Raw genomic sequence first — 19,476 nt, 5'->3', positions numbered from 1 at the left:
TGACAACTCGGTACCGACGCTGGAAGCCGTGAACTCTTCTTCACTTCAGCTTCTCCTCTGCTCACCCCAAGCGCCCACAGCCATGACTACATAAACAGCATCACCCAACACAGCGATCTGCAAGGCAAAAGCCTCAAGGCAAGCACAAAACTGGAGTTTACTTGGTTCAGGCTCCCACATCATCTGATTACAGTGGGTTTGTTTGGAGGGTTTTGGGTTTTTTTTTTTAGTTCTCCCCTCGGGCCATGTGGGCTTTCTCAGGACATTCCATTCATTTGTCCAGGCTAAACATCTCTCTCACTTTCCAAAATAGGCATGACGGTCATGCTCAGCCCACCTCCTTGGAAAAAACAGGGACTCGGACACTATGAGAGTGATTCTGCTTAACTGCTACAGAAAACTGCCAAACCCTACGCTGTCAAGGGAAAAAGGTAAGTGCAGAAGCATCAGTCACTGAAGGTTTTCCCTACTTCACTCTGTCAACCTTCCTAAGAACCGGAATCCACCAGCTGTGGCCCAGGTACTCCGACTCAACAGGCTGCCTGGAACTAACACACCACAGCCCACGGCTCAGACGCAGTAGCCAACCCCTGAGCACGGGCCTGAGAAAGCTAAGGCACGCGACCTTTCAGGGACACAAAGGTATCCCAAGGCATTCAGATGCTGCTGAAAACATTTCATTGACAAAACAGGGGCGACAGTCTAAATTTTTAGAATTACTTTCCTCTTAAAAGGGATCATTTTGCAAATCTGTGTGAATCTGTGATCCCCGATTCAAAGACTTTTAAATCAATGCATTAGTAACCGTCATCAAGTCTTAGCAGAGTTGCTTCTCATCAACAAGCAGGAAGGGTTTGATATTTTATCTTCTATGCACATCTTAAAATGCCAAAAAAAACATAGAGAGCTTTGTGGCTGTGCATTTCAACTGTCTGACATGCTCATTTTACCTCCTTTCCTGATTCCTCAACCAGGTTGTCAAGTCCTGATAAGGTCTCTAAGTTAGTACTATAGGTTGTTTTTTATCCTGTTGGTCAAAGTCCCACAACTGCAGGATCTAATGACGCCCGATTCCTAAAGGCTTGTTTCTCATGATGTTTGCCTGCCTTGTCCCCCTCTGATGTCCAGTTACACCTACACTTTCTCCCTGTTGTCCAATACCTGGGTAAAAGGTAGAATGAGCCTGGACTGATCGAGCGTTACGCCTACGCTTACTGGTCAGCCACTTCGTGATGAACAGCCAAGAGCCAACGGCCTCCGAGGCTGAAAAAGCCCCGGAGACCCAGATTGCACAGGCCCTTCATGCGAATTCATCATCTTTGAGACCTCCATCACTTTGTGAAGTCCAATTAAGGTTGTCAGAAGAAGGAATGATAGGCCAGAATGTACGCCGTCATTCCTCATGCAAACGTAATTAAAAATAATCAATACATAAAACAAACGTAATGTACAACAAGTAGTTCATACGCAGCGTATCTGGGAAACTACCCGTGGTGCCCACTCCCATCCCTCAGGGTACTGTATGGTTTTATACCGGTTGCCCATTGTTCAGAAGGTCTTCCTTGAAGCGAAGTTTTCTTTCCAGATCCTGAATTACAGCATCTTTTGACCCTTGAATCTCTTCATCTGATGCTATCCTAGCAGTTCTGCTTGTTTTCTTGGGAAATCCCCTGCAAAACAGCACAGAAAAATTCATGAGCTTTCCCGAAATCATTGCTATTTAGGAATTTTTCTAGAACCCCTGCTATTAGTGAAGAAAATGACATTGTGGCTTTGAAAGGAGAAGTCTGGCGCCTTACTACGCCATCCCTTCTAACTCCCATCACGGATCAAACGGTTAAGGACAACGTTGAAACGACGCTTCGTCCGCGCCTTAGTCAGAACCGGGCTCAGGATTGCGCAGCGCTGGCTGTAAACACCCTGCGCTGAGAGAAAACCGATGAGCAACGGCAATACAGCAAGTGAGAGGAAACGTGAAAGAGAAAGCATGACCAGATAAGCAGGGATGGAAGATAAACTACATTCCTGTGAAGTACCAGAAGAACAAAGATCAGAAAGAGGCAAGACAAGGCAGTTAACTATTAATTTCCTACGTTAATTATTAACTAATTCCTTGTTAGGGCATTGCAATGCACAGCTTCATGTTGATTCTTCGTTATCTCTGTGAACATATACCCAGAAAGCAACATGTGAATGTCGTTTCTGAAGGAAGAGCCATTCAGAGCCCAGGGTACACTGACGAACCACCATCCCTGTAAAGCAGTTTCCAACAGCGCCGCAGTAACCATCCAGCAGTTTGCATTCCCAGGGCTAAGCTATTCCTCGTACCACAGGTTACGCCTGCACCTTCAGGAGCTCTTGCTCCTATTTACTGGAATGGCACAGGAATTTTTTTTTTTCTTTTTCTCCGGTCTGTGCTAATATTTAACCCTTTTCAGTAACGTTACGATGGCTCTGTCGCTGGAAATAATGGTGGTTTCTACTGAACCTCTGCTGTTTTTACACAGTTGTGAAGAAATTAACACCACGCAGTGCACCCCGTTTCTCCAGCGAAGTCACACATCATTGCTTAAAACACAGATACTGATTAAGCGTTTGGGTTTTTTTTGGTTGTTTGTTTTTTTTTTTTTACTTAATTGACTAAATAAGGCTCAGCCCATTACATGGGAATGACATACAAACTACGGGATCAAATTGAGTGCTCCCTCAGTCAGTTTCCAGAGAACACCAGGTTGGGTAGAAGTGTTGGTCTGCTGGAGGGTGGGAGAGCCCTGCGGAGGGACCTGGGCAGGCTGGATCCATGGGCTGGGGGCCACTGGATGATGTTCAACAGTGCCAAGTGCTGGGTCCTGCATTTCAGTCACAACAACCCCCGGCAGCGCTCCAGGCCTGGGGACGAGGGGCTGGAAAGCTGTCAGGCAGAGAAGGACCTGGGGGTGTTGGCTGACGGCGGCTGAATACGAGCTGGCGTGTGCCCAGGTGGCCAAGGTGGCCAACAGCATCCTGGCCTGTAGCAGGGACAGTGTGCTCTTTTCAATACACAACTTAAATTTTTAACTACCAGCACTAAAATGTTAAAGAAGAATCATAGGAAGGTAAGAAATCTTGTTGGATATTGTTTGGTACTACATTTCTATAACATGGTTAGAAAACTCATTCTTCAGCAAGTGTTTTCAATGGTAGTTTTTAGCATTAGTTAAAAGGAAATAATACACATATGCTGTCAAAAGCCAAAAAGGAATTAAGTGACTAGATGGAGAAGACAGTAATTGAAAGCATTTCTGTCCAAATTCTTAAAGCGTTTCATATTCTGCTGCTGCAAGTAACTTTAAACAGGGAAAACTGTGAAGTTCTTTTTACAAGAACTGCATTTTCCACATTAAATCACACCAGTGGAAGAGCAGGCATTCGCCTGATGTTACAAGGAGCTGGAGAACAACATCCCTCACCCTAGAAATATTCAGCTGTTAGCAGGAGATCTTCTCCATCATCAGGCAGAGTAACTCCCTCAGAATATGGCTGGGGGTGTTCTCAGTCATGAATAATAGACAGTCTCCTTCTCCAAAAGAGAGCGGAGGAGAAGTCAGGAAAATTATCCCATCTACAGGGAGGCAAGAGAACGCTAAGTGGAAGGGGTAAGGCCTCTTCAAGAGATGCTTCAAGAAATTTGGGGACAATAAATGTAAAGGAAGATATGGAAGGAAAAGGGACAGAAGGTGGGATAAGAGGATCAGAAGGTAATGGCCCTCAGGAAGGCTGGACCAACTGCAGGAAAGCTAGTGGGAAGGTGGCATCTGTCTCCTCACAGTCTCCCCCTTCACCTTCCAGTCTCCTAGCCCATCCAGCCCAGCACTGCCATGGAACCAAATTTTGTCACTCTTTGGGTAAGGACACACACACAAATACGCTCAACTTCAAGGCAGCAAATTTCAAATTTGGCTTCACCTCGAAGGAGCCCTGTGCCACCTCCGAATGGAGGTGCATCCTACCTTGAAAATTCCAAGCGATACATTAAGAAGTACAGTTTTCATTTCATATTCTTACACATTCCACACTTGAATGGTAAAGAGAGTCTCAGCAGAAGACTCACCATGGCACTCACCAGGCTGTAAAGGTAAAATGCAGAGTTTACCCAAGAAAGTCACAGCACTGCATGAAGAGAGGGGGATGCTCTAAGTGCTACTAAGTGGATTTCAAATAGCAAGAGGAAGCATTTTCTGAAGCATTATCACTTATCTCTGAAACCAAAAACCACGAAACAAACAAACCAACCCATTTTTACTAGAGAATTACAGGTCACTAAGTCCAATGGCCATACTAAACAAAAAAGACTCCAATATGACAGTCCATTTCAAAACAATGGAGGATAATAAGGAAATTAAGATAGGCAAAAAGAAGTAGCTTCGATACACGTCAGTGTTTGCCTTCCAAAAAAGCCTTCAGGAGTTGCGTAAGTTCCCTAGTAAATCAGGGAAATAGAGTCTGGCTGATATTTCTATTGTATGGCCATATAACTGCCTGAAAACCCTATTCAGGGAGTAACAATGATTTCTTTTCCCCCCTATCAAGCTGGAAGAATATAGACCAATGAGGTCTTTCAAAAGGTTTATGTATTCTAAGTTCAGTACTTAGTATTTCAACCCTAACAACTGAAATAGTGAAATAAGAAAAGCACGTTTCTCAAATTGGGTGATGACACCGAACTCGCGGAGGTTGCAACTCGTGTGCAGGTAACAAATGCCATTTACAATACGCTTCGTAATTAATCTAGAGGTGGTCTAATGATGAAACTCAGCAAAAATGACAGCAGTACAAATGGAAAATTAACACTAACATGTTAAGCATCTCTCAAGAATCTGAGAGATTCAAACTTGGACAATAACACCATTATTTCAAAAGGAAAAGAAATACAATTCTGGGACACATTAGCATAAGACATGAAATTTAATTGGTTTTCCTTAATTCCTTGCTCTTGGACACCAAATCCAGTTTTAACCACTGCACTTCGGGGAAAAATACAGCAAATTGGAAAGTTTCAGAACAAGAAACGTGTCAGATGGTTGTAAAAGCACAGCTTTTGTGACAAGCTATGCCACATACACACACAGAAATATCTTGTTTATTTAGTCAGGAAATGAGGAGAGCTGATACAGAGAGGTGAATCAAACATGAAGCATCAGAAAATCGCTGGCATTCAACGACTCCCCGTGTCCACTGACAAGTCGACAACAACGTGATGAACAACAGGCCTTGCTTAGACAAAACCAATGTAGATCTCCCCTTCCTCTACCCTCCAAGAGCAACAGTTGAACACTGGAACAAGTCACGTCGGGAAGCTAAGGAATTTTATTTAAGAATAAGCTATGCAAGCATTTCAGCAACAGCCCGGGGATCCCTGGTAACTGTTAACAGGAGAGGCAGACTCCCTGATCTGAGCCTTCCAGATCTCTGGTCATGTGGCAGAACACCCTGAGCTTTGCACAGGGGGTGTGGAAGCGTCCTCCAACACCTGGTTAAAGCAACTTGCCTGAAAAAGAGATTCTCTTCTCTTTACTTACATTTACAAAAAAAATGTTGAAGCAAGGAAGTGGTTGGTTTAAAAATGTAACTATAAAAATGAGTATCAGTCAAAATGCCATCAAACGCCTTTAGAAAGGCTCTCTCTCCTACTGGACTACTTTAAATTGGGACAAAGAAGAGGTGCAAGAGGAAATGCAATTCCTCCTGCAGATGCTCTATGTCCACCCCGTCACTCCAATCTCTTTCCATGCACTATACATGTTAAAATACGCACACACACGTACCCCCACACCAAGTTAGCTCTTAAGACATACCTTCTTGGGATGAATTTCAAAATGGCTACAAGGGAATGGCAACGAACAGAAGGCCCTTGGGTCAACCTATTCCCTGAAGGACAGATCCCTTCAGCTTGAGAGGTGGTTGACACGTCAAGACGGCCTGGCAGCAAACTTTCCTTGGCTGCCTTTGCACATTATTTTTCACCATCCTTACATGCCCTTATCTGGTTGCATTAAGATTGTAAGATTTGTGTCCTCCTTAGTGACTCATCAGCTTTCTTGTTGTCTTAGGGATACTGTCAAGGGAAACCACCTGCGCGTTCATTTACGTATTTGCATGCTCGTCCTTCGCATGATGTGATTTTTCGGAGTATTGAGGTAGCAGGAGATAGATGGAGAAAGAATATTTCAAGATATTGGCACCAGTAGCCTTGAGCACACAACCACCCCCACAAATGTGCAAAGAAACTATCAGCCTTTGAGAATCAGGTTGCAATTCACATGTAGGTTTTAAGCACCTCTTGGAACATGACTCGCTTCAGTCACTCAGGGCCGCACACAAGCCTGATTTCTTCTGCTCAGAAAGGGCCCAGCAAAATTGCCAAAACTCAGTCATCTTAATTCACACAGAGGTTTTTGACAGCAAAGATTGCTGCAACCTCGGCTTGGCTCTCCTTAGTTTTGAATATTTGCCCAAACATTTGTTTAGAAGGAAGGCCAAACCAGCAGTACTTTTCATGTTTTAGTTACACAGAGCGCAGGCTGGATGCAATTCCCTCTTTTCCTATGTACCTTTTACAGTGTAAACAAGGGCAACAGGCTGGCTGTTGTTACCCTTCCAAGAACAAATTCCTGTTTGCAGCCAATATGGCTCAGCTTCACAGAAATTCAAATCAATTCTCTGGTACTGAGGTAACGAACAGTAAGTTGATTTTTCCTTTTAAAACTGAAGTCTTCCAAAAATACAGCTAATTCCTGCCCGCTTAACACATTTTTCACTTACTGTAAGAATGAAGTTACTACAAGCGCTGTAACAGGTCACAAACTTTGAAGCTGCAGCTGGATATTAAAATCGTGCTGGTTTTACACGCTGCGGAGACCAGGCCTCAGGCCTGTTCAGTAATGTGACCTTACGTGCATCTGGATTAAGAGAATGCCTGAGGGCTAAGGATGACTTGCACTATAATGAAGCAACAGTAACAAAAGTTCAATTATTTCTGCCACCCGAGAAAAGGTTATGAAACTGTAGTTGGAAGGAAAAAAAAACACCCAACCCAGAAGTCATCCTTCAGCATCGGATAGGATCAAACCAGACATGAGTAATACATATTTCTGAGCAAGTTTGATCCTTCTGAATGGTGAGATAAAACAGAACAAGTCACCTACAAACTGCATGCCTACCACCAAAAATTCATTTGTCCATGGCTTATCTTTAAAACTGCATTTTTACTCAGTAAACAAAGAATCACTGCTTTTTTCAGTCTCCAGTTCAGGTCCTTCCCCACCTGAGCAAATTATCCCTCCACCTTGTGCTGCGCTGGTTATCACAGCTACGTACGTGCCATTTGCTTTTCGAAAGATGCTCACAAATTTGGGTATCAATTTAAAAAATATTACCTATTTTGGAACCAGTAACCTTATCTGCATTTCTGAGAGTGCTACAGCACATCATACTCGAACAGACGGTCGGGGGGGGAAAAATATCACTAAAGCACTGACTGCTCCTGAATGTAGAAAAGGCTCATGCAGTCATCACAGTCCTGAAATCTTGAAGCAGCTTGTGAAGAACAACGTACTCTGGCCTGAGAAAAGTTAATACAGTCAAAATATTAGCCTTTACTCCAGTTGATGAAAAGCTACTGGTTAATGTCTCCATAACTATCAAGCACTGTACCTGGTTTTTACATTCACAGACATTTCTGTGGCACTCAGATCTGCTTAAAATTTATAAAATTATATAAATTTATAAAATTAAGTCTGCCAAAGGAAAAAACCAAAAACCCTATGGGCCAAAAAAAGCTGCAAAGCAATGATGCAAACAGCCTCCCTCTCCAGCAGAGGTATGTGCACTAACTCTCTCGGGTAAGTTCACTGGTCACCTTACAGTACCCTTAAGGTACTGAGGGCTGGAGCCCCTCTGCCATGGGGACAGGATGGGAGAGTTGGGGTGTTCAGCCTGGAGAAGGGAAGGCTCCGAGGAGACCTTATAGCACCTTCCAGTGCCTGAAGGGGCTACAAGGAAGCTGGGGGGGACTTTTTACAAGGGCAGGGAGTGACAGGACAAGGGGGAACGGGGGTAAATTGAAAGTGGGGAGGGTTAGATTGGATATCAGGAAGAAGTTCTTCCCGCAGAGGGGGGTGAGGCACAGGGACAGGTTGCCCAGAGAAGCTGTGGATGCCCCATCCCTGGAAGTGTCCAAGGCCAGGCTGGATGAGACTTGGAGCAACCTGGTCTAGTGGAAGGGGTCCCTGCCCATGGCAGGGGGGGTGGAACTGGATGGGCTTTAAGGTCCCTTCCAATCCAAACCATTCTGTGATTCTATATGAAACTTTCAACAGACTGTCTAATGTACAGGAGCAATAGCTTAAGAAAATTGGGGATTGAGAAGAAATGCAAACGCTAATATGTTCTGCCATTTTCCCAGTTACAGAAATCCTTGTCTTCAGATGGATTATCCTGAGACCCAAGGGTAAGCCCAGGTATGACTGAACAGGTAGGGCAGAGATGAGGCGAGGTCCCCCAGAAGCAAGGAAACACCTCAGTGTGACGCTGGAACTCTTACCCAAGGTACTTCCTCTTATGTATCACTATTTTCACACCAATCACACCTCAGGTAACCTGCATGTTTACAGCTGTGCCAGACACACCATTCACAGAAATGGGAAAAGTAAATGTCCCCTCTACACAGGAGAGCCACACAGTTTACACAAAGCCAGCGTTTGAACTGGCAGCCTGGTGAGAGCTGTGAGGTAAAAGGAGAAGTGTTCCTCTTCCTCAGCGTGGTCACCATCACGGCTGGCTGACTGAAGGAACGCAGGGCTTACTAAGTTACGCGTGTCAGCGCTGAGACAGAATTTGCTGCGCAAGTCCCAGTAGGCAGCTGCAAGAACAGACCCGCAGCCCTGACTCAATCAAAGTTCAGATCTCTCCCTGATGTTGCTCTTCTTGTGAATTCCCACGGAATCTCCTTCAAGATTGGGATTTAATGCTCTAGAGATCATTGGAACAGCAGTTAAATTTATGAGGTAGAGTGATAAAGGCAGCTTATTTCATTACACTTTACAATGTACTTTAGACAATCTTGTGTTCAAAACAGTATTTTCTTTTCCATTCTTTTCCAGAAAGCAGTAAATATAGAGTCACGTTCTTCCACCAATTGTGTACAGATTTTTTTTTGTTTGTGACTAAAGTTATCTACTAAAAAAAAATAAAATCTACTTTAAGGAAAAATGCCTACTTTAAAATAATACTGTACTTTTAAAGTTGCTTTCAAAAGGGTATTTCTATAGCTGACACTACGTGGGTTTTATGCTTAGAAGGAGATTCCATTTCACCAGGTGGGATGACTCCACACCTTTTCATAGCAGGATTTATATTCTTGTTATTTAAATATTTACTAAATCCTCACTGAAACTTTCTCACGGTATTAATTTTTGCTTTCACAAATGCTCATGTAAACCCACCAACATACGTGCTCACCTAGAATTGGTAAGTTTGTTTATTTCTTCTCATACTAGATAGAATTCATATGAATTTCATACAGATGTAATTTTTCTAATCAACAGTGAAGACCAGATTCTAGTTTCTACAGATTCATCTGTGGACAAAACCCCCTCAATTCTAGGTTTCTAGATAAACTCTGGTCCCCACAAGTCTTTTGTAACCAAAAGCTAACCTGAATCCAGCACACGCCCCCACCCTACAGTTTTCTTTGGGTAAAGAAAGAGAAAACCTGAGATTTTTAAGAACAGTATCCAACAATCTTACTCCAGCCACGCTTCACTTTGGAAGTAATTGTCAAGTGTTCATAATTCCCATAAGAACTTAATTAACTATGCAGTTCCACCAGCACTTCTCTTTTGTTTAATAACACTATGCTCTGGCAAGACAGGAATTCCTCAGATGTGCCCCATTAATAAAAAAATAAGGTTATTCCCAAAGCTTGTTCAGCTACCACCACCACAGTCACAGCTTGACCTGGTCACCACAAAGTGCCTGGAGCTTACTGGGAAGAGGAGATATAATTTAACCGATTGAAACATTTACCATACAACTATTGCAAATAAATGCCTGAAGTATTTACGGGTGAATTAGTAGTACTAATGACACAAAGCTGCTTTCCACGTTTCAGACGTCCAAGTAGGATGTAGTATATTCATTTGTAGTTCTTCCTGCGATTCAGGAAAGGCTCTAACAACAAAAACCCCTCCCTAAACAAACAACCCCCAGTGCAATGCTTTCAAACCTATCAACTGGAAAGAATACTCATTTGATCAAACCAGGGTAGATAATACTGTCACTTCCAGGGAGCCTCAGGGTCCATAAACCAGGGAAAATGCCAACCCTCAGCTTAAACATTAGCATGTCTGTGAGCTCAGGGAGTAGAGGGATGGAAAAGAGATGTGTTGTCTGACCTCTTCTACAACCAGAAGCACAACACCTCCTTGGATTAACTTATCTTTTAAGTGGAAGGAGGACAACACGTACACTGGAAAGGGAGTGCCTGCAGAAAGCTGGTGGAGGGAAGGTCTGACTCCGTGAGGAGAAATGAAGGCTGTCGGCGTGTATACAGCCACGACGTCTTCCGTTTTACAGAAAGCTTCACCGACGCCGCCTTTGGCCAACTCAAAACCAGTGACCTCCATCTGCAGTGTTTACTACTTTACTTTTATCCTGCTCCTACCACAAAAGCGATCTGAAGAAAATAAAAACAATGCCTATGAAGTACCGATTCCGAGGAGCGGATCTGCAATCGTGATGAGATTTAGTAATGAAAAAAATCATGGATACGCGTGGAAAAATAATTATTCAATAAATTCCACGGGCCGTCAAGATGCATGACTTCTTTTAAAAGAAGTCTGCAGAATTTCCTACTCTGCCAAACAATGGGTTTTGGTAATTACAAGCGACTCTGGCAAGGCTAAATATTTACTGTTTTCTTTCAGATACTTGGCTCTGAGTGTCACGGTACCCACGCCTGGGAAAGGAGAAGAGTAAACAACCGTGGTAAAAAAGACCATCTAATGAAACATGAACAGTGAATTACCAACCTTGAAATACACACTCACACAAAAAGACAAGGAAAGCGAAGGGAGCCACGCAACCACTGAAAGCAGACAGGAGAACTGTTTGAAGAGCATTTTACCTGCCAGAGGCACTCGACAGGAAAGTGCTGATGTGCGTAAGTGCTGTGACAGGTCCAAGTCTACTTCCACTGATGTAGAAATATAATAGTAAATCATGAAGTTATTGTCAACAGAGGAAATCCTACCACTTCTAACACTGGATTTGGAGTATCTAGTTAAAAAAAAATGCACCTCCTTTCCGTGAAAGGCCTTTCAAACTCTGTCTCGTTCACTTTTGGCGACCTGCTACCATATGCTGAGTGTCACCACTGTATGACTGATCAGGAAGCAGAGACAAAGCTAAACGACTTGACTAAGCATTTTAGATGCTGGGCTGAAGCAAAACTCTGAACGCTGCACCAATTCGTGTCTTGCACCCAGTCTGCACGGCACGCTGTTGGGAAGTAGTGTCACCCTTTTCAACCAAGGCACCTCGGAGATCATGAAGTTCATGGTGAGACTACAGGCTGAGGTTACGGGATACTCTGAGTGGCTCAAAACTGACAGCATCTCAGGAAGACAAACATGCTCAAGAAAAGAGGATTTGTGAGGCTGGAGCAAAAGACGAGGGAAAAGAAGCAAAAAGTGAAAGTGGGGGGAAGAACTGAGACTACAGCACAAAGCAGAAGAGACAAACGCACTGAGAGGAAGGGAGGCAAGGGGAAGAACTGCTCAGGAGTGGGATGAGAAAGATGGGAAACAGAACAATTTACTCAGCAAGACACACCAGATATTGCTAACCTACACAGCAAAATGAAAAAGGAGAGGCCGTGGTAAATTGGCATCAAAGATACAAGACGGTAGATTTTTCTTCTTTTTGCATCACTCAGTACATCTTTTACCGTGTTTTAATGTTATAACTCAGATGACAAATGCTCATTCCATACACACACACATGTATATAGGAATGATACATACATTCAGTATGGTTAACATGATCCAGCTGCCATCTGGACTACATTTCCGGAGGGAACGCAGGCCAAACAGCCAACCGCCTCGTCTTCAGCTCAGAGCCTGAGCGAGGCTGCTGCCTTGTCCCAGGGCACAGACACACCACCACACGCGCACCCAGACGGGCTGCTGGGCTTGGGGAAGTGAGGGGCGTGGGGAAGGGGGAAGCATCCTTGCAGAGTCGCCTCTCTGTCCAAAGATCACAGGGAACGAGGAATAAGACAGCCAATGCCTCAAGCGAGAGGGAGTGCAGGAAGGCAGCATGACCAGGGAAGAGGGGCACGGCAGAGGCTCAAGCTGCTGTCACCCTCACACAGAAAGGAACTTGAAAGAGAAATCCAGTCCCTATCCAGAACTATACAGCTGTACTAGAGCCCTTCCCTGGAAAATCGGGGGCAATGGCAGGCTTTTCTGGGCTGTGCTTACCTGTCCAGCTGTCAGTAAATGAATCATGCAATTTTCACCAGTCAGCATCAATAGGGTAACTCAGCCAGCACAAGGACACAGAAAATCACAAATATTGTGAGTGCAAGGGAAAACTGTACTATTTATTAATTTTTCGCCTAAATCTGTTTTATGGCCAGCCTCCATAATGAGCCATATGACAGAAATCAAGATAAAGAAATGCTTTTTAAAGCATATACATGGTTTAATACTCAGATATCTGCTGGCTTTCTTCCTTCTCTTCCCTTCCTGTATCTTGGACTGAAATAACAGAAGTTCCCAGCGCAACGGTATGTAGCTGAGCAAGTCACCTAGATACTGTCGATATGTTTAGACAAACTTCTGGACAAAGTTATAAATAAGCCTTGGATACAGCTATTCTCATTTTTGTTCTCCAGCACTTCTCTTTGTTCTCTAAGGATGGAATGAGAGTCTAGTGCCAGTGGAAAGACAAACTGATCTATGATGGGAGCTGACATGATCCAAAATACAGTTTTGGCCTTTAGAGAAGACAAAAGGGGAAAACAAGTATGCAGAGTTGTTAGGGGGAGGAATTCTGTTTGTTTTTATGCACTGCTTTTCTAAATCCCCTCCTAAACCCTTTCCCAAACTTCCTCGGAACAAAAACTCTAGCCAAAAGTCAATATATTGTTATGAGCCCTTTGTTGTCAGATGTATACTTTAATACCTTGTACTTTAAGAACCACAAAGCTATAGGGACTTCTGAACAATGCTCTCTCTAACTGGTATTTCTCTGCCCTCGGGAACCCAGGAACTGCAAACCCAGGAACCCAGGCTGCAAAGATCACTGAATATGTGACTTTAAAAGAACTGGGTCATGAGAAGGGTTTGCTTGGATCTCCTTCCACCACTCTGGGCACGCAGAGCCTTCTGATGCTGCTTTCACAGTTTCACAAACCCCAGTTTAAAGCTTTAGCTTCTCCTCTTTTGCGCGCTCCTTCCGTAGGACTCCTTCAGAATCTCACTTCCGAGAGGGTTAAAAAAACCTCCATCCCATCTCTAGCACAGAGGCATTTGCAACCGATTCACGCATCTCTCCCTCTTAGGTAGGGGGTAACAGCAAAGGAACCTAGAAGAGTATCAAGTGAGGCAAGTGCAATAATCTTCAGCAGAGTCAACCTCGAGGAGCTCGTTAGCTGATACTTACGGAGGCGTCACTCCTTTCGGGAGGCCTAATGCGTTGACAGCAATGGGCGGTGGCTGGGATGGTAGCATGGAGCTGAGAAAAGCTGCTGGAGATTGGCCGGAATTAGGCAATCTGGGAGTTGGAGACAGGCTGTGGGAAGGTGAAGAAAGTGAAGGAAGAGGAGGAGGTGGAGGAGGTGGAAGCGGAAAGGAATCGCACACCGGATATGTCGCGGTTGGACTAAAGACAGGTGGAGGCGGGGGCGGAGGGGATGGAGAAGGAGGAGACCAGGCGTACTCCCCTTCTGGAGCAAACTGCTGCGAGAAAGGGGGAACAGGCACCCTCCCAAACTGTTTCTGAGGAGCAGTTGGAGACATAGGAGAAGGAAGGCTGGATGTAGATGATCCTGAAGACGGAGTCACGTAACCTGAAGCAGGGCTGATGTTCTGAGCAGCAATGAACTGCTTAGGCCGAGCATAGTTGAAGGAGCTGGAAGACTGCATGGTTGGGGAAGTATGAGAGTTAAGAATACTCATTGGCACAGGAGAGGTGACAGACTGGCTGGACTCAAGCTCCTGGAAGGAGGGGGGAGGAGGAAAGGAAGGAGAAGAGGGAGGGCGCTGCTGATGATCAGGTTGCTGTTGGTGACGATACCACTGGCCACTTTCTTGCTCCAGACGAATTTGGTTCTGCAGCTGTTGTATTTTTATAGGGTCCCTGTAGGAGGGAAAAAACAGACAAAAAGAGGATCAGTCACACAGTGCTGGTTGGGAAGGAGGTAAAAGTTCCACTGATCTATGGTCTAGGAAAATCAGAAGGCAGGGAAAGCTCACAGTGTTTACATATCTCAAATAGCCCTATTTCTTCAGAGCTAAAGCATTGCTATAAACGTCTGTTCTTTGAGCTCAAGAAGGGGGAAAAATGTATATGCATAATAGAAGTTAATAGAGCCTTCAATTCTAAATCATAAGACAAATTGTTAGTTAAAGTAGCAATCCAGATAATGTAAGTAATGGAAAAATGTATATGCATAATAGAAGTTAATAGAGCCTTCAATTCTAAATCATAAGACAAATTGAAGATGCTTAGTTAAAGTAGCAATCCAGATAACGTAAGTAATGGTAAGAATGTTCAAGTCCTTAACAAGGTTTCTTTTCATTTCTTGCCTATTTCATTCAGTCGTCCTTTTTCAATTATAAGCCTCAGATATTTGCCCAGTGACAGCTTCAGCCTTGATTTGCTGTAGACTGTGGGTTGTTCAGACCGACCTAATTACTGCCATACTTCTAATGAGGTACTTGGAGACAAGGGACCAACTTCTGTGTTAGATCCACCCATGCAGATGAGCCAAGATGACTTTTCTAAGAAACATCTGTAACCTTTGTAACCTAAGGAAAGGATGAATTGAGCTTCCCCATAGCTTTAGTCCCATTTTTCTTTCCCCAGGCTTCATTCTTAACTGTAGGTCCTGAGACCTATCTTAGTAGATACTGAATACAGTTCTGAGGAATTGCTAATTGCGTACTACCAGCTAAAAATCACGAGCAGAACAATAAAGACTAAAAATCAAGTATGCAGGAGCACTCAAAACTGTTAATTAAGTTTAAAAAAAAAAAAAAGGCAATCTGCTCAAGCAGTGAAGCAAACCAGACCATGCGCTAGCATCGCCCCCCAGCAAACAATACAGTCGTTTGAATGACACTGAGACCAAAATTAACTGTGTGGTCTATCATCTTAAAATATATCAGGATTGGCTTGCTTAAAAACTGTCATGGGCCAGCTGGAAATCATAACTTTATCTTAATACTCCAGATGTCCACAAAGTTTCAGCATAGGCACACGTACCTTTTCTGTGTATTTAATACATAAATACTTGATTATATCCATGTGTGCCATTGTTCATTTATAATTTAGGCCATTTAAGCAGGAATTTTAGAAGCTGTCTGCTTAATGCATGGCATATGAATGTATGATTCTGGCACAATACACTTTTGCTGGTAGCAACAAAAGTAGAAATAGTAATATCGTCATATTTTCCACTCTACGATTAATTTTGATATTCCAACCATCCACACTTCCCAGAAAGTGCTTTCTGACAGTAATTCTGCTTATGATCACAGACCAGGGGTGATTGCTTAGATAAGAAAAAAACGGAGTAAGCTTGTTTAGGACAGAAAACTGAAAAAGCAATTGTTTACATTTACTGCAAAAGAGAAAAAGCAACTGTTAAAGACTGTCCAGTTCTGGCAACATCAGTCATCTCACTGTGTATTCCAGTACTTAAAAGGAGACTGCATTTTCCTTTTTAATTAGATCAGCAACAAGAACATTGAAATGTTGCAGTTCACTGGTAAATATTATAATTAAACGTTGACAATAGCTTCTCTAAAACTATCAGTTCAACTTTTCACTCCGTAGGACACAGGCTGAACCTTTTTCTTTTATTTTTGCTAAATTACATAATTCACGGGCTAAAGCGACACAATTTTCGTTCCCATCATCATTTGACTTTCTTGGCTGATGACAGAAAGACTTTGGGTAACCTCTCATTGGAACTAGAAAGTCCTGGAAGATTACTACTTTTAGATCATTCTGTATCTTTAATCTGAGTATTTGCAGACTTACTAATACCTCTGCAATTATTTACAAATACTACTTATTTTATTTTACATCACAAGCAACCCCAATCATTTTTTTATTTGTTATCGAGAGGCTAAGGTTAAAAAATGGGGGCAATTTAATATTGTAAATGGATATAGGAGAAACTTAGCTGTCTCCAACACTCCTATGTTTACCCAACTTGTGCTGAAAGCAAGTCAGAGTGTCTTGTCTTGGGGCTTTTAAAATTTTCATTGCCAAGTCACGTGGCGATGTGCCCAGCCAACAGCGTAACACAAATAACATGGACAGGGCCATAGATGGTCAAGCGTGCTCCCAGGGCGCCTGCCACTGAACTGCTGCTCTACCAGTCCGGGCGGAAGCAAAGACCAGAATCAGGCTACGTCTACAGGAGGGTGGCAGGCAAACCTGAGGTGCTTCTGCTCTCGTGCTAAGCCTGACTTGAGGCCACAGGAATCTACAGGCCTGTAAGCCAGCGTTCATTATCTCAGATAGCTCTAATTCCATCTGCAAAGCTTTTGATCAGCTTAGGGTCCAGACAGGGCAAGTGCATGTCTGCTTGAGAAATAACATGCAGACACATTCATTATCACATCAGCCTATGGAGCAAAAAACCATAAAGACCTCCTAAGACCAAATTTTCATTCCAGCGGTAGAAACGCACGATCCTTGCCTGCAAAGGAATGTTCTTCACCTCAGAGCTATTATTTAAGAGCAGATACTGCCCTGTACTGCCTAATTTCTTGAGCAGATGCATCCCGTGGGATGCATCGTTATGAAGAATCCTCCTTTGCAATGACACTGACAGCAGTGGAAGCTCTGGTCAGGTAGGTCCCTGGACAGAAACACTGCTGTGTCACAGATAGAGCGCCCAGCAGGTCAAAATGATGCAAGGGAACTGGTCTCTTATGTTGCCTTCATCAGTAGGAGGGAAACAAAGGAGGGAAGTAAAAAGGGTGCAGTTTTAGGATGAGATTACAGGAAAAATTAATGTAACTAATTACATCCTCTTTCCAATTAGCTGAAATACGTTTTGCAATCCCAGTGTTCTAAAGGGCACACATGCTTTCAGGGAACGCGCCAAGCTTGTTTAAACAGAGAATAAACGGTATTTTCTCATGCAGAGATTTTCCTTTTGCCAAGTAATTGACTATAACAATGTAAGAATGAACATTTGAAAATCAATTCTTAGTAAAATTCAACCAGTGAATGGCAAAGTAAATAATTGGGTCATATTTAGGGTAAAGCAAATAACGAGAAATTTCAGCAACTCCCTGAAAAGCAGGCCTAGTAGTACAAATATTTTCAAAAGGTCTGCTTCGGTATTTACAACTTTTTTGTTCGATACCAGATGTTCTTCACCAAGTTTTTTATATACGTTTTCAGATGTCGTAGCAGGCAGACTAAGCCAGTTAGAGGAACGCACACAGTAAAGCAGTGGTGTTTCAAGGGAAGCAGACGCTAGCGGCAGCAGAGGCGAGGTTTCCGGCCTGCGCTGCCTGTGGGAACAGTTGCCCGCACAGGTTCACTTCTGGGCACTTGGAACCTGCTCAGTAACGGAATGACTTTAAAATGACAGGGAGAAACATTTGAAAACAGATGTTCAAAGGGAAGGCTAGAGACGTGAGGTTTCTTGGCAGACAACTACATAATATTACCGTTTTAAAAGCAAAACACTGATCGTATGAGAAAAAAGCGGATAGAGACGATCAGAATCTTCCCTAAGGATGCCAATACATACAGCATATTTTAAGTTACTCAAGAATTCATGTCCTGAGGTATGCACTTGGTTTAGATTACAAAAGGCCGCTTTATCTTTTTATCCCATTTTCATAATGTTTTTTCCTTTTTTGCACCACAGTGTTTTGATAATTCCCCTCAAACTCCCCGACTTTGAGAACCAAACGGGTAAGAACCACCCTCAGGAACCGTAACTCCAAGTGCTATGGAGGAGGGGAGGTAAATAGATGGTGGTGTATCTCTGAAATCCTCAATAGGGACTGGGTACCAGATTGCAGAGGACACTACAGCAGACAGCATTTCCAGGGACACAGTAACTCCTTCATACTGAAAGTTCTCTGGCAGGCTCATTCACAGGTTCCCAATACTGAGACACGTACCAGCCTTATTTTTATCTTACATCGCTAGGTTTGTGAGGAACATAAAACCCCATTTACTCAGAGGAACAATGCCCCTCTTCTGGGAAGCACCCTACTACCTGCAGTTCACTCATCAGCTCCTCGGGGTACCCTTTAAACACAAACATTGCTATGGAAGCCCTTTCATCCAGACGATTTATCCTGGAGGGAGAGGTTCTCCAAAAGTAGGGGATGTTGTCCAAGCCTCGAGGGAATCCATCAGACACAAAACAAACCCCAACCAGGCAGTGTCTAGCACAAAGTGTGGTATGGGCACTGAAGTTTATCCAGTGGTTTACAACAAAATATCCAGAGTAGGTGGATATAAACCAAGATAAAGAACCAAGATTAATTTTTTTTTTCCCTATGTTATAACTTTTCAAAATTCCTGATTTTGGCCCTCCTGATCTTAACAAAAGAAAAGGAGCCAATGGAAAGCAGACAAAGAAAAGCAATTTCTGTTGAAAGAAAGTCCTCTCTACCCCACGTACGGAAAAATCACAGGCTCACTTCTGCGCCAAGTCATTCCTGAGCAAAAGCAGACCAACCCCCTCACAATCCTACCAGCAATCTGCCCTCTGAGAAAGAGATTTTGTCTCCAGCAACATACAAAACACACCTCTGAAATTAAAAGCGCAGGAAGGTTTTGAATGAAAACTATCAGAATTAACCACAACTTTAAAAGCTTGAGCTAGTTTCTAAATTAAGATTCGAAACCAATGCCAGGAAACCTCTGCTTTCTGTGCTTTGAGGGAACAACTACCCATCTCCATGAAACGTACCTTCCAACGAACACCTACCTCCTGAGTACTGCTTCAGGGTCACGACAGAGCTCTAGGTCACGACAGAAAGGGAAAGGGTCACCACCACGCTGTACTAAAAGGCAAAGGCTCTCCTCAGGTACAAGCGACTTCCATGTCACCAAGAACCTCTGGCACGGCAGACTTTTGACTTGACAAAACACACCCTTTGATTTGCCTTCTATAGCCACAACGTTTGTATTTTACTCCTGGAAGTGGTACTGTTGCAAACG

At 43.4% G+C, this 19,476-nt stretch overlaps 1 protein-coding gene across 1 annotated transcript in view; it reads right to left on the bottom strand.

The window, feature by feature from the left end:
- PALLD (palladin, cytoskeletal associated protein) overlaps nucleotides 1–14,397 on the bottom strand; it is a 35,260-nt gene extending 20,863 nt beyond the window's left edge. Inside the window, exons 1-2 of the mRNA XM_010151005.1 lie at nucleotides 13,708–14,397; nucleotides 1,535–1,670 (exon numbers count right to left, since the gene is read on the bottom strand). Of these exons, the coding sequence (XP_010149307.1) occupies nucleotides 1,535–1,670; nucleotides 13,708–14,222 (651 nt within the window). The 5' untranslated portion in view covers nucleotides 14,223–14,397. The remainder of the gene's footprint in view (nucleotides 1–1,534; nucleotides 1,671–13,707) is intronic.
- Nucleotides 14,398–19,476: the final 5,079 nt, after the last annotated feature.

Source organism: Eurypyga helias, unplaced genomic scaffold (genome assembly GCF_000690775.1).
Source record: "Eurypyga helias isolate BGI_N326 unplaced genomic scaffold, ASM69077v1 scaffold11814, whole genome shotgun sequence".
In the NCBI taxonomy this organism is placed as follows: Eukaryota; Metazoa; Chordata; class Aves; order Eurypygiformes; family Eurypygidae; genus Eurypyga; species Eurypyga helias.
The sequence above is the reverse complement of the archived record's forward strand: the minus strand, read 5'-3'. Positions and strand labels throughout refer to the sequence as shown.